This window comes from Vanellus vanellus, assembly GCF_965231255.1.
Source record: "Vanellus vanellus genome assembly, chromosome: 2".
Classification (NCBI taxonomy): domain Eukaryota; kingdom Metazoa; phylum Chordata; class Aves; order Charadriiformes; family Charadriidae; genus Vanellus; species Vanellus vanellus.
The window spans coordinates 805,295-819,479 of record NC_138906.1 but is presented as its reverse complement, the minus strand read 5'-3'; the positions used below and the strand labels follow the sequence as shown (position 1 = coordinate 819,479).

At 66.6% G+C, this 14,185-nt stretch overlaps 3 protein-coding genes across 3 annotated transcripts; 2 read left to right on the top strand and 1 right to left on the bottom strand.

The window, feature by feature from the left end:
* Positions 1–4: 4 nt before the first annotated feature.
* On the bottom strand, positions 5–3,552 carry LOC309669146 (zinc finger protein 398-like; the record flags this gene model as incomplete). Its single annotated transcript, XM_082479749.1, has 5 exons — positions 5–152; positions 1,487–1,613; positions 2,250–2,648; positions 2,838–2,993; positions 3,535–3,552. 5 exons carry the CDS (start codon positions 3,550–3,552, stop codon positions 133–135), a joined length of 720 nt encoding a protein of 239 aa, XP_082335875.1. The 3' UTR covers positions 5–132.
* Positions 3,385–6,264, top strand: LOC309686594 (tigger transposable element-derived protein 3-like). Its single transcript, XM_082499323.1, is given in 3 exon segments — positions 3,385–3,610; positions 3,775–3,933; positions 3,936–6,264. Coding segments are annotated over 3 exon segments (2,010 nt in total). The 5' UTR covers positions 3,385–3,576; the 3' UTR covers positions 5,753–6,264.
* Positions 6,265–9,990: 3,726 nt separating this feature from the next.
* On the top strand, positions 9,991–14,185 carry LOC309686596 (uncharacterized protein). Its single transcript, XM_082499325.1, has 3 exons — positions 9,991–10,426; positions 11,776–11,979; positions 12,528–14,185. Exons 1-3 carry the CDS (start codon positions 10,039–10,041, stop codon positions 13,553–13,555), a joined length of 1,620 nt encoding a protein of 539 aa, XP_082355451.1. The 5' UTR covers positions 9,991–10,038; the 3' UTR covers positions 13,556–14,185.

Below are 14,185 nucleotides of genomic sequence, written 5' to 3'. Positions count from 1 at the left end.
TCCTCTCTGCTAAGGTCCGCGGATCCATTACAATGGGGACTTCAGCTCGGGGACAGCATCAGAGCTGTCAGCCAGCGGCAGCAGGGGAAGTGCCCTCCCCATGCGGTTCCCTCCAGCCAGGACCGCTCCATCCTACTCGTCCGAGTCACAGGCTGCTTGCGGATTTTGGTGGGGGAAAGGGGACAATCACAATCTCTCCTAGGGTGGAGAGTGGAAAACTTCATTTCCAAACAAGTGTGAGCCTCTGGGTATTAATTTCCACCACTGCTCTGGTGGATCTGTTTGCCTTATACGAGGGCCAAACCCCTAAACCTCATTACTCAAAGGAAACCTTCAGATGAAGCACAGATACATTTTTCTAAGCTCCAGGCTCAGATCCACAGATCCCCTTCAGCGGGACTGCTACGTTCCTGCGCCTCTAGTGTAGGATGCAGGATTGGTTTTTAAACAGGAGAATGGGGGGCAGTATTTATCCTTCACCTTTTTCCCTTGCGCACAGGGACTGCAGAAGACCTCTGTCCAAAAAAATAAAGGAAGAAAGGAAAAAAAAAAAAAAAAAAAGGATCAAAGGCCTGGATTGGCCAGAGTTAGACGGCCAGGTGGCGGGTGAGCCTGCACACCAGTGGCCTCAGCACAGGGAGGAGACGCCTGTCTACCAGGGACTGCGTCTGCGCTCCCACCCAACGCACGTGGACATCCAGCCACGGCAAAGTCATTTCTCAGAACACACGTAGGTGCTCGTGAAGCCAACGCGTCCCCCAGAGGGAATCCCCACAGCTGGGACTGGCAGGAGTGAGCAGAGTACGTTTACCTGTAAACGCACTGCCCTGAGCCGCTGGAAGGAAAAGCGGAAGGCAGAGCCTGCCTTTGCTCGCTGCTTCTCCCCAGCTCTACCCGGCACTACAGGAGCAGATATCGCAACAGCTTGCGCAAGAAACGTTCCCTGGGTCAAGGCTGGGCTCAGACAGAGCACCAAGGCAGCAGACGGCCGACAAATCTCGCTCTCCTCCCTTACAAAAGACTCTGCAGCTGAAGGACTGATCACCCACACAAAGGGCTGGAAGGAACCTCAGAGGCAGGGCACCCCTCTTGCTGCCCTAAGCGGCGAGCGGGCTGATGCACCCAGCGCAGTGGATGTGTGGACCTTTGCGTGACAAAGAAAATCCCCTCTCCCCCATCTTTACTTGGTTTGAAGGTCCTCTCGCTTCCCCTCCTCCTCATGACCCAGGCACTCGCTCGGCTCCTACCGGCCACAGAGACCGTCAAGAGAGACGCAGTCACTGCAGTGATGCTGGGGACGTCCATCCACCGCTAAACTGAACTGGTGAGGACTGACCTTATGGCCAGGACTGCTGTTGGAAGTTCCTAGACCAGCACACCATCCACCCTCCCCGATCCTGCCAGGCACAGCGGTGCTTCCATCCGCCAGGCCCCGGGAAAACCTGGCACATCAGAAGGCTCAGGGGAAACCCCAGCTTGTCTTTACCCATTGAGATGACGGCCTCGTAGTTGCCTTTCATGATATGCCTGTAAAGCTCCTTCTGCCACTCGTTCAAGCTCTTCCACTCCTCCTCAGAGAAGTTAAAGGAAGCATCGTTGAAAGCCACGGGGACCTGCAAATAGAAGCATCGTACACTCAAGATGTTTTGCTTCTTGTTGAAGAAAACACCCGGGGACGTTTTCTCATTCAAACTCCTCAAGCACTGCGCAGGACAGTCCTGTGCAGCAACGCCTGCTCCATCCCACGCCCCTCGCTCAGCCCCTGTGCCCGGCTCAGGCAGCTTCACCCCTGCCTGCAAGGGCCATGACGGGGTTTTCCCTCGTCACCTACCTGCCTCCTGCTCAGCCTCCCTGCACTCACGCACAACGCCTGACACAGACTCTTCCCACTTCATTTTTGAGGCAGTTCTGCTGTAATTGCCTCCAAAGAGGAACTCGGGATACATTTCCAAACCCACCAGGCACACAGGGCTGAGCCATGCAATTCTGCGTGACCCAAACACGGCTCCGGCCACACTAAGGAGTTTGTGACTCCTGTGCATTTTGGTGAGGATCACATATAGACAATGTACAGTGTGTAATTAATGCAAAGTGACCTGTGCTGGCGCTTCTTGCCAAGCACTAAAGGAATGACACCGCTGCAGAGAAGCTGTGTCCCACTCAGCACCGCAGCTGCCCTGAAATAGGGTTGTGAGCGCGGAGTATATGCAGAACAACCCCGTTTTAAAGACAGAGCAGAGAACCGTTACCTTGGGGACCTCCCCCTTTGCCCCGGGGGGCAGCCGCAGGATCCAGAAGTTCCTGTTCTTCAGCAAGTTCTCCATGTTCTCCAGCCTCTTCTGCAGCTGCCCGTACTCCTGGATGAGGGTGCCCAGCGCGGTCCACTTGCTCTCCAGCTGGTTCCCGAACTCCACCGCCGTCTTCTCGCAGCCGATCAGCTTGGTTTCCGCCATCCTCATCCTGCCCTCCAGGTTCATCAGCTGGGCCGCCTGGGCGTCCACCTTCCTGTCCACGGCCTGGATCTCGGTGACCAGCGTCAGGGAGATCTCGGCGGCCGGCAGCTCGGCCTCCCCGGCGGGGCCCTGCTCCGGGGCGGCCAGGGGCTGCTCCAGGGCCAGCTCCTGGGACTCCATCTCCCACTCCAGCTCCTGCGGGGAGGGACACAGACCGCGCCGTGGGCTCCGCCGACCGAGCGAGGGGTTGAACGGGGCTCCGCGAGGGGAAGGGACGGGCCCGCACCGCCTCCGAGGGCCCGCGGGCCCGGCCGCCGCCGGGGGACAGCAGACGGGGCCTGGCCGGGGGGCGTCAGCCGGTGGGGGGGGGGCGACAGCGCTTACCTGAGCGGGGGCCCAGTCGGCCATGGCCCTGCGGAGCTCGGCGGGCGGGGGCGGCGGCGGAACGGAGCGGGGGGCGGCGGAACGGAGCGGGCCCGGCGCCTCCTCAGCAGCGGCGGGGCAGAGCGGCCATGCCGAGAGCGCGGGGCACGCTGGGAGCTGGCGGCGGGGAGGGAGAGGAGGGGACGGGGGGGACGGAGGGGGGGGGGGGGCTAAGCCGGCGCCGCAGCGCCACCTAGCGCGCGGGCGGACCGCGCAGCGCCGGGGAGGGCGGCCACCGGGCCGCTGCGCTGATTGGGCATTGGCGCTGCCAATCCGCTGGCGGCGGACCAATAGCGGGGCAAGGGGGGGAGGCGTGCGCGGGGGCCGCGCGCTCCCGCCGCCGGTGGCGGGGCCGCGCGGGGCGGGGGCGGGGCCGCGCGGGGCGGGGGCGGGGCCGCGGCCGCACCGGGACCCACCGGACAGGAGGGGACAGGGCCCGGCGCGGGAACGGGGCCCACCGGGTCTTGGCGGTGCCCGGTACCGGTCGCCCGCCCTCCCTCCCTCCACGGGCGGCCCTCCCGCCGCCGCCGCCGCCGCCGCCCCGTCCCCCTTTTCCCCCGCCGCGCCGTGCGCCGTCATCCCGGTGCGGCGCATCGTTCAACCGCCGCCGTCCCGACCGCAGGTGAGGCCTCGCCAGCAGCGGCACCGGGAGCGGCACCGGGAGCGGCCGCCCCATCTCCCCGAGGACCGGGCCGGTGCCATGAAGGAGGACCGTGAGTGCCCCGTTGCCCTGGGTGAGGGATGCAGGTCCAGCCCGACACCAGCCCCGGTCATGGCCTGGCTGCGAGCGACACCGGCAGCACCGGCACCGGTGGTTGGCGGGAGCAGCCCAGGCCCGTCGCAACCGGCCGCCGTGCGGCGGCATCACCGGCTGTCCCTCCTCTTGTCTCTGTCACAGGTTACGGCGTCACCAAACCCGACATCCTGGCCGAGGTGGAGCGAGGGGAGGCGGTGGCGGGGTGCTACGGGGAGCACCGGGACCCCCGTCCACGTACGGCGCCCACCGGCCCCTCCCAGGGTGAGCGGGACACGGGTGGGACCGGGGAACGGGGGGGAACCTGCCGGACTGGGGGGCTTGGTCCCGCGGGGTCTCTCCCCAACGCGCTCCTGTCTCCGCAGGGACTGAGGTGAAGAGCGAGGAGGGGGTGTCCCCGCCGCCCGCGTCCCCCCCGTCCCGCCACACCGGCCCCGGCTGCAGCTACTGTGGCGTCCCTGAGCCGGAGCCGAATCCCGGTAACGGGGGCTTCATCGCCCCACCGCCCGCCTTCGAGAGCCACTGCCGCCGGCCGGGAGAGCCGCCGCTGGAGTGCGCCGAGTGCGGCCGAGGCTTTGGGCAGAAACCAGACCTGGTGCGGCACCGGTTGGCGCACGGCGGGGAGCGCGGCTACGCCTGTGGCCGCTGCGGGAGAGGCTTCGCCGAGCCGGCGGGGCTGGGGGTGGCGGGCAACCCCTGCCGCCCCGCTGCCTGCGCCGGCCGCTCCCCGGGGATGGCGGAGGGGGGGCCGGCGGCTCCCCGAAAGGAGCGGAAGGAGCTGTCGCTGACGGAGAAGGTGCGGGTGCTGGAGATGCTGGAGGGCCCCAAGGTGTCGCAGAGCGAGCTGGCCAAGCGCTTCGGGGTGTCGCAACCCCAGATCTGCCGCATCATCAAGAACAAGGAGCGGATCCTGAGTGAGTGGCACCGCAACGGCGACCCGGAGCGCAAACGCAAGCGGGAGGGGAAGGACGCAGCACTCGAGGCCGCCCTGCTGCGCTGGGTGGAGGGCGCCCGCGCCACCGACCTGCCCGGCAGCAGCTCGCTCCTCCACCTCAAGGCCAAACACCTCGCCGAGGCGCTGGGCCGGCCCGACCCGGAGCCCAGCGGTGGCTGGCTGGCGCGCTTTGGGGCTCGCCACAACCTCGCCTTTAAGAAGCCGCCGGCGGAGAAAGGGGATGCGGAGCAGCCCACAGCCGAGCACTGGGCCGGCGCGGTGCTCCCCGGCCTCCTCCGCACCTACGCGCCCTCAGAAATCTACGTCTGCGGGGAGACGGGGGTCCTCCTCCCAACCAGCTCCCCCGGTAAGGGCGAGAGCGCCAGCGACCGGCTGACGGTCCTGTTCTGCGCCAACGCCGACGGCTCGGAGAAGACCCCGCTGCGGGCGGTGGGGGAGAGCCCCCGACCCCGCTGCCTGCAGGGCGTCAACCTGGGGCAGATGCCGTGGAGCTACCGTGCCGGCAGCCTGGCCAGCATGACGGCCCCCCTCTTCGCCGAGTGGCTGCGGGAGTTCAACGAGGGGATGCAGCTGCAGGGGAAGAGTGTCCTCCTCCTCCTCGCCAAGCGCGAGGCGCACCCCTACCTCCAGCTCTCCAACGTCAGGATGCTCTTCATCCCGCCGGCCACCACCCTGGACCGTGGCATCGCCAACGACCTCAAGGGCCACTACCGGCGGCGGTTGCTGAGGTGGCTGCCGGCGGAGCGCGGCGCGAGGCAGCCGACCCTCCTGGATGCCATGCACATGCTGGCGCAAGCCTGGGGCGACGTGCGCCCGGGGCTCATCGCCAGCTGCTTCCGTGCTGCCGGTTTCAGCCCCGATGCCGGCGCCGAGGCCCCGGCACTCGCCCCGGCACCCGGCTCGCTCAGCCAGGAGCAGCTGGAGCGCAACGGGGAGGCAGACGGGGATGAGGGGACGGCGGAAGGCGAGGAGGTGGGAGAGCCGGTGCAGCCCTGCCCCTCGGAGCAGGAGGTCTGGGGCAGCCTGGCCACGCTGCGGCGGTACCTGGAGTGCCGGGCCACCTCGCCAGACCTCTTCCAGGCCTTCTATGAGCTGGAGGACGCGGTGCACATGGTGTCAGCCGGCGCTGGGCAAGCCGTCATTGGGGACACCCCTCCCAAGCAGTGAGCAGAGCGGCCAGACCCGCTCATGCCCATGCCGGGGACCGGAGCTCATCAGGACCATCACCGGACTGGCCTGGCCACCGTCCCCTGCGGCGGTGCCAGCTGAGTTGGCCGTGGGGTTTGCTGTGGGTCCGCGTGGCGTGGGGGTAAAGCGAGTGCCTGTTGGGGAGTGCCATGCGTGGGGGCTGCGGAGCCACCATGCTTTGGCTGTCACCCCCTCGGGGCAGTGCTGGGAGCTGGCGGTGGCAGCGCTGGGGACACGAACCCACTGCCTAAACCTCCTGTCTGGTGGCTTCTGCAGCCAGCGAGAGCCATTGTGGAACTGGCCCGGGGGGAATTTGCCCCGAGTGGGGTAGTTGTGTTTGCTGGGAGGGGACGTGGGGTGGTGCTGGGGTGTCCCCATGCCGGGGACAGTGGCTCCCTGTGGGTGTTTGGGGGGACCGGGTGCCACCAGCTGCTGTCACCGCATGGTGCCCGGAGGTTTGTGACAGGCATTAAAAAGGCCGATTTCAGCAAAGCGCAGCGCGGGTGGTGGTTGTGATATTTTAACGTCACTTCAAGCCCTGCCGTGAGCCGGGCAGAGCCCCTGCGCTCCCCTGGGGCTGCTGGGACCAGCGGGGCCACCCCAAACCTCCCCTTCCCCTCTCTCCCCCTGGCCTGGGGACATGACCACCTGGTCTGGTGACACCGCGGCCGCTCCTGGGCCCCCGCAGCACCCTGATGTGTGCCGTCCCCACGCGGGTGCCAGGGCTGCGGGCAGCACCCACCAGCAGCGGGGACCTGCCCGATGACCCGTGTGCACATGGGGGTCCCCTGCACGGCCCCCCTGTGTATGTGAGACTGTGCGCCCTAAAAGGCACCCCCAGGCACCCTGTCCCTGGCATGGTGACCCTGCCACACCGGGGTCCCTGAGATGGGATGGGACATGGGGATGACCTCCTGCATGTGCGTGGAGAACCCCCAGGCCGCCAGGCTGGGCTGGAGCCCGTGGTGGGGACAGGGTTGTCCCCGTGGCACCCAGGGGTGCTCCGCACCCAGCCCTCGCAGCCGACCCCCGCCAGGACCCCGGGGGAGGAGGGTGAGCGGCGGTGGCCTGGGGGGGGTCTCATGGTGGGGGGGTGGGGTGTTGGGTGGGAGATGCCTGTTGGGTCACACCTGGGCAGGACACCCAGGAGGTGCTCAGCGGGGTGTCTGGGGTGGGGGGGGGGACACCCATCGGGGCACCCACTGGGACGCAGCCAGTGGCGTGTGCGAGGGGCATGGGACATGGGGTACAACCCCCCCCCTCGGGGATGCAGGACTTCCCCGTGGGGGTGCCCCGAGCACACGGGGGGGCTACCGAGAGGGGATGCACAGTCACGGGGGGGTGCACGCAGCGCCCGGGGGGGGCAGGGATGGGGTGCACAGGGGAGAACCCAGGGGGGATGCACCATCTCAGGGGTACACGGGGCTCCCCGGGGGCACAGGGAGAGTGAGGGGGGGGGGGGGCATGGGCGTGCATGGCACATGGGGGTGCCAGGGGCACAAGCGGGTGCAGGGACACACGGGGGTGCAGGAATGGGGTGCCCCGGGGGGGTCCCCGCGGGGATGCACAATCAGGAGGACACAGGGGGCCCCCCAGGGGTGCAGGGACAGAGAATATCGGAGGGGGGAGGGGGCATCGGGGTGCAAAGGAAAAGGGTGTGAGGGACACCCGGGGGGTGCGCAGGGGGGTGCCCACCGGGATGCGCACCCGGGGGGGGGGGGGGCACGCACGGCCGGTGTGTGTGTGTGTGTGTGTGTGTGTGTGTGTGTGTGTGTGTGTGTGCCCCCACGGAGACGCACACCCACGGGGGTGTCCCGTCCCCCCCCCCCCCATCTCAGCCCCCCCCCCCCTCCGGTCCCGGGGCCGCTTCGCGCCGTTGCTCCGCGGCGGTGCCGCCAGGGGGCGCCCAAGGGCGGGCGCGCGCAGGGCCCGCGCCGCGCCGCGCCGCGCCGCTGCCGCCGCTCGGAGGCGGAGGAAATGAAGGCGAGTTCCGCCGAGGCGGGAGCCATTACCCGCCGCCGCCGCCGCCGCCGCCGTCGCCGGAGCTGAAGGCCCCCTCCCCCCCCCTCCCCGTCCCCTTACCCCCGCCCCCCCCCCCCCCCCCAACACCCCCCGTTGCCACTTCCCAGCCCGGCCCCGCCGCCGCCGCCGGTCCCCGCTCAACCCCCCCCCTCCCCTTCCCCTTTCCCCCCCCCCTTCCCCCCCCCCCCGGCCCTTCACACGCCCGTCCCGGCACAGGTAGGCGCCGCCGTCCTGCCCCGGGGGGTGTTGAGGGGTGTGTGGGGGGAAAAGGCCTGCGGCCGGGGTCGGTGCTTGCCCCCCAGGCCCCCCCTCCCCGGGGGCAGGCACCGGCCCCTTTGTCCCCGGTGCCCGGCGGAGGCGCGAACAAAAGCCGCCCCGCTGAAGGCCCCGGCCGTGCCCTGGGGCGGGGGGGGGCAGCCGGTAACCGGTTCCCCCCTTACCCCAGCCCGGGGTACCCCCGCCGCTGAGGGGGGGTGGGGGTGGGGAGAAGCCGTTGGAGCGGGGAGAGGGTGGGTGGGGGTCTGAGGTGGCCTCCGGAGGGGTCTCGGTGGGGCCTGGGGGTGCTGAGGGCGGTGGAAGGCTCTGCCACGGTGCTGGGGGGCTGAGGGGGCCGGCGGGGCCAAGGCCTGCGGCGTGGGCAAGAGCCTTGCCAGGGTCCACGACACGGCCCTCCGGAGCTCACCGGGGCCTTGAGGCGCTTGCTGGGGCCAAGGTGTTGGCCGTGGCCCAGAGGCACTCACCAGGACCTTGAGGCGTTCACCGTGGCCAAGGTCTTCGCCAAGGTGTTCACCATGGCCCTAAGGCTCTTACTGGTATCTTGAGGTGTTCACCATGGCCAGGGCCTTCGCCAAGGTCTTCGCCATGGCCTTGAAGCGCTCGCCATGGTCTTGGTCTTTGCTGTGGCCTGAAGGCCTTTGTGAGTGCTTAAGGTGTTCGCCATGGCCAAGGCTTTCACCATGGCCTTGAAGCACTCGCCGTGGCCATGGTCTTTGCCGTGGCCCTGAGAGCCTCACTGGGAGCTTGAGGTGTTCACCATGATGAAGGGCCTTTGCCATTGCCTTGAAGTACTTGCCACAGTCTTTGCCATGGTTCCAAGGCCCTCAATGGGAGCTTGAGTGTTCACCATGGCCAAGGCCTTTGCCAAGGACTCTGTCACAGCCTTGAAGCACTTGCCATGGCCATGGTCTTCACCATGGGCCCAAGGCTCTCACTGGGAGGTTGAGCTGCTCACCATGGCCAAGGTCTTCTCTAATGTCTTCACCATGGCCTTGAGCCATGTGCTGTGACCAAGGACTTTGCCATGGCCCCAAGGTCCTCACCAAGGCCTGCATCATGGCCAGGGTCTCCACCATAGCCTTGAGATGCTCACCATGGCCAAGGCCTTTGCCACGGCCCCACAACCTGTGCTATGGCCAAGGTCTGTGCCATGGCCCCGAGGCCCTTGCTGGGAACCTGAAGTGTTCACCACGGCCAAGGCCTTCAGCGTGGCCCTGAGGCCTTGTACGGCAGCCCTGGTGAATCACCATAGCAATGGCTCTTGCTATGATGCTGAGGTGCTTGCCATCACCGAGGTCCTTGCTGTGAAGCTGAGGTGCTGACCATGGCCAGGGCCCTCACTGTGGTGCTCACTTGCCCAGGGGCGATCGCTGTAGCCCTGAAGTTGTTGCCGTGGCTCCTGCCGTGGCCCTGGGGTGCTTGCCATGCAGCCAGAGGCGCTCCCCATCGCCCTCAGCCTGGCCCCAAGGCACTCGCCGTGGCCCCGAAGCGTGTGCCACGGCTGAGGCGCTCGCCATGGCCCCGAGGTGCATGCCATGGCCCTTGCCACGGCCTTTGTCGCGGTCCCAATGCGCGCACCATAACCATGACCCTCTCCGCGGCCCCCGTGGTAGCTGGCTGGGGGCCCCCAGGTGCCTCTGGTTGGAGAGGGCCGGGGGCCCTCGCCGTCACCCCGCACTGCCGCCACCCACCGCTGCCCTTTCCTTTTCTCCCCTCCCAGGTGCTCTCGAGCCGGGGCGAGGGGATGAGGTGCCCCCCTGCCGCGTGGTGTGCCGAAGCGGCTCTTTAGATCCTCCCCGGCCCAAGCCTCCCCTGCCATGGATGCCTCGGGGGCTCTTGCTTCGGCTCCCTCCTCCGCGGCTCCCTCGGGCTCCCGCAGCCCCATGTTCCCCCCAGGAGCTGACAGAGAGGAGTGGGGACCGAGGTTCAATTGTGCCCCTTCCACCTCTGCCGCAGCCTCGCAGGCGATGCCAGCGTCTGGCCGGAAGAGGAAGGCCAACTTCTCCAATGACGAGACTGAGACTCTGGTCTGGAATGTGGTCCGGCATTTCAGCGCCCTGTATGGGTCTGAAGCCCTGCGGGCTCACCCCGTGCGGCGGAAGCAGCTCTGGACCCAAATCCAAAGCCGCGTCAACTTCCTGGGCTACACCGAACGCTCCATTGACGACCTCAAGCACAAGTGGCGCGACCTGCGGTTGGACGTCAAGAAAAAGATCACCTCCAAGAAGCACCTGCCCATGAACCGCGCCGGCGGGCCGCTCCACAAGCCACGCCTCACGCCCCTGGAGAAGATGGTGGCTTCCACCTTCTTGCAGGCCAGCCACGACTCGGAACCCGAAATCATCTTGGACCCAGGTCAGTCGTGGTGGTTCTCTGGGAGAGTTGGAGTAGCAGAGTCCCATGCTGCGTGTCCCTGCCTGCGCTCTCCAAGTGATGTTCGGCCTGGTCACGTCACCAGGCTGCGGTCCTCCCTGAGCTCCGGGGTCTGCTGAGCGTTTGCATTCTGTGCTAGCCGGCACGGCGTGGATCCTGGAAGGAGACTTTGGGGTTTTGCTCTCGTACGCAGTTTGTGTTCGGATTACAGCATCCGGCAGGGCCATGGTCCTGTTGTATCTGAGTAGCAAACCGCCAGGGTTGGAAACTACGTGTGCTGGAATTAAAAATCTACTGTGGAAATAACCTGGGATCAACAGGAACACCTCAAACTTTGTGGGAGTGGGTCTTTTTGGTTTATTGTTTTTTTTTCCTTTCTTTAATTTGATCCAGTGCCTGGCCTTGCTGGATACTGTCTAAAGGCAGCTGGTAAAAGACGGGACGGGATATTATTTCCCCTGTTCCTCTCAGGGTCACTGTCCCCCCTGGTTAGCTGAGGTCAGAGGGAGCGGGAGCAGCTGCTTCAGCACAACATCACACTGCAGTGTTTCACACCCGGGTGCCGTGCGTGGCCAGGGGAGCCGCTGGGTCTCTGGGTGGGCCATGCCTTCTCGATGGGGCTGTGCCTTTGACCCCTACAGAGTGAACTTGTGTCTCGGCCTCCCGCAGAGACCTCTTGCCAATCCTGCTCTTGGGCAATGCCTGTTTGGTTTAAATGCCCAAGAGATGCTCGGGGGGAAGATGTTGGAGAAAGACCTGACATTGGTCTTACAGTAGTGCTGGGCTGGGCCCGTGGGTACACCCCCACTGGGCTTTGTTACCAGCCAGGAGGCGAATACCCGCCTTTCATTTCCAGAGGGAACATGTCTGTCTTCTTCGTGTCCCCAGAGGTCACCAGGGTTAGTTGTTCCTGCTCCTTCCTCTGCTCTTTGATTTCAGCTCGGATCGTGTCACTGGGGATGGGTGGGAGGTGTGGGTCTCGTTTCAGGCTCGGGTGGTCCCTGAACCAGATGCCCGACTTGCTGCAGAGCAGAAAAGCTCTGGGCTGGAGGAAGAAGTCCTTATGGGACATTTAGGGGATGCCAACCTCTTCGGGGCTGGGCGAGTTCAAGATGGTCCTGGGGGATGAGGGTGAGCGATCAGGTGGGCTGGCCTTGCAGGAGGAGCATCTGCACCTCTGTGCAACCATGTCCCCCTCGCGCAGCATTGCTCCCCTGCAGAGTCCTGTGGGACCCTTCTCCTAGGGGGCCTCGGCCACCCTTCCATAGGGGCACGTGAGTCACCGGTGCCGTTGTCGCAGCGGCTGAGGCTGGATTCTCTGTGTCCTGCAGATCTGTTCTTCCCCGGTGCGACCAAGCAGTCCTTCATGCACCTGCAGCCTGGTGTGAGCCACCCCAGCATCTACATCGACACCAACGGGCAGCCCTCATCCCTGCCGGACGTGGAGGGCTCCGCCGTGCCCCGGCTGGCGGTGCAGAGCCCCGACCCCTCCGTCATCTGCGAGTACAGCCGAGGGGAAGGACAGAGCAGTTCGGGTAAGGCTGCGGGACAGGCTGCTGCGGGGCTTTAGGTGGTGGAGGGATGGATGGAGATCCCCTGGGAGTATGGCAGCCGGTAAAAGGTTGCGGTGGTGGTTTGCACCAAGAGCCTGGTCCCAGCGCAGCGTCGCACGGCGCTGGGGGTGGCACTGCGGAGGACACCGCGATCGGAGATGCTTCCCTGCGCCTGCCCAGCCTGTCCGATTGTCTCCTGGTCTGGGAGTCCCAAAAAGCTGCAGATGTGTAACAGGGAACCTGGAGCACAGTTTTGTAACTGTTGGGGATTGTTCGGTGGTAGGAGAAGGCGGCATATCCAAGGGAAGGCAAAGGCTGTGGCTGTCCCTGCGTCACGCAGGGTCGTGGGGAGCTCGCTGCGGGGTCCGGGTGGTGTGTGTGAGGCAGGTAGGGGCGAGAGCTGCACAGACGAGGCACATTGGCCTCGTGTCCCTCAGGGATGTCTGTGAGGGGGACAACTGTATGTCGGGGAGGGGCAGGGGGCCGGGGCAGCGGCTGGGGCTCACCGGAGGCCTTCTCTTCTCTTCCAGCTGAGTCGGGACCAGAGCTGCGGACTCCGGACATGTCAGCCATTTCCCCATCCCTGCGAAACGAGTCCCTTGTCTCCTACGCCTCCATGTCAGAGGAGGAGGAACGGGAAGGCCGGGAGGTGGAGAGGGGCCACGGCGGGGCCGTGGGGATGCAGCCCGGGCCCGAGGCCCCCATGTCTGCGGAGGAAGATATAAAACTGTCCCGCCAGGCCATGCTGATCCGCCGGTGCAGCTCCCAGGGCTCTGTCACCTCCCTGCCTGAGGACCCTCTCAACCCGGTGGACGCTCACTCGGACTGGGGCCACGAGGGGGTGTCCGACCTGCCCCCTCTGGGCCGAGGGCTCGACTCCTCGCACCCGGAGGAGCAGGCAGGGGGCCCGGGCCCGGAGATGGGTGCTTTGCCCAGGGTACTGATGGGGCCAACCTGGGAGAAGCCGACGGCGGAGGAGGAGCCCCCGGCCCGCTCCCCGCTGCATGGCGCGCTGACCGAGGAATCGCTGCCCTCCTCCGCCTCCCCCCCGGGGGACGCCCCCACCGCCCCCGGTCCCCCCCGCGGCCTGGGCTGCTCCCGCCTGCGGGAAGACCGCCGGGAGAGCTGGAGGACTAACATCCATCACCTACTGGACCTGGAGGAGCAGTGGGACCAGCTGTACCACCAGGAGCTGGCCATGTGGCAGGAGGAACGAGCCACCCAGCGCGAGGAAAGAGCCCGCGACCGCGAGCTTCAGTTTCGCCTGCTCGGCGTCCTGACGGACATCCGCGATGAGCTGCGCTACCTGCGCCAGGAAAGGGCCAGCGCCCGGCAGAGCCAGGCGCCGCCGGCCGAGCCCCGGCCGGACCCCAGCCCACTCCTCGAGCAGCCCAAAGCCGAGCCCAGCTTCCCCGAGCCGCAGGCCGGGACCGCCAGCTGGGGAGAGACCGCCGTGCCCAGCCGAAGCCCCTTCGGAAACCGGGGCCGGGGCCGGCGTCGGGGCCGGCCGCGCGGCTCTGCCTCCAGACACAGACGACTCTTCCTCACCAACAGCTAGGGACAGGCAGGGACGCTGTCCCGCAAAGGACATGGTGTGCCTGCAGACCTCCCGGGGCTCCGGCCACGCGGTGGGTGCCCGGCCATGGACAGAGAGGCGTGCGCGTGAGGGAACGGTGTGCGTGGGTGTGCGTGGCAGCTGCCTGGGTTGCGGGAGGCGTGTGCGAGCGTGCGGCCGCCGGCGAGGTTGGCGCCTGTGAATGCGGGGAAGGTACAAGGGGGCGCGTGCGGCCGGCACCGTGCATGCCTTCTGTGGGCTGAGAGCACGCTGGGCACACGCGCACACCCCGGGGAGGAAGGCGGTGATACACACACGTGTGTAAGGCGCGCAAGCGGTCGGGAGGCCTGCCTGCACCGGCCGCCATGCCTCTCTGCCTGCACGGGCAGCCCCAGGGCCGGGCCCATGAGCGTGGCTGGCCGGGCACGCGTGAGCGAGCGGGGAGCTGTGTGCGTGCGCGGGTGTCAGCGGGGCCGTGTGACAGCGCTAGTCGAGTAGGATTACTACCTTCGGGGGGTGGGGAGTTAGGAACACTTAGTCGCTGACGTGCGAACATTTTATGCAAATCATTTAATGACCTAATTTGCATATAACCATAAACTTCTGTTAAAAAAAAAAAATCCCCAAAAAAAC

Excerpts from the sequence above, each read along its gene's own strand:
- LOC309686596 (XM_082499325.1), top strand. The coding sequence starts at position 10,039 with ATGCCAGCGTCTGGCCGGAAGAGGAAGGCCAACTTCTCCAATGACGAG. Across the intron at positions 10,427-11,775 it reads CGAAATCATCTTGGACCCAG|ATCTGTTCTTCCCCGGTGCG; the intron begins GTCAGTCGTGGT and ends TGTGTCCTGCAG. Across the intron at positions 11,980-12,527 it reads GGAAGGACAGAGCAGTTCGG|CTGAGTCGGGACCAGAGCTG; the intron begins GTAAGGCTGCGG and ends CTTCTCTTCCAG.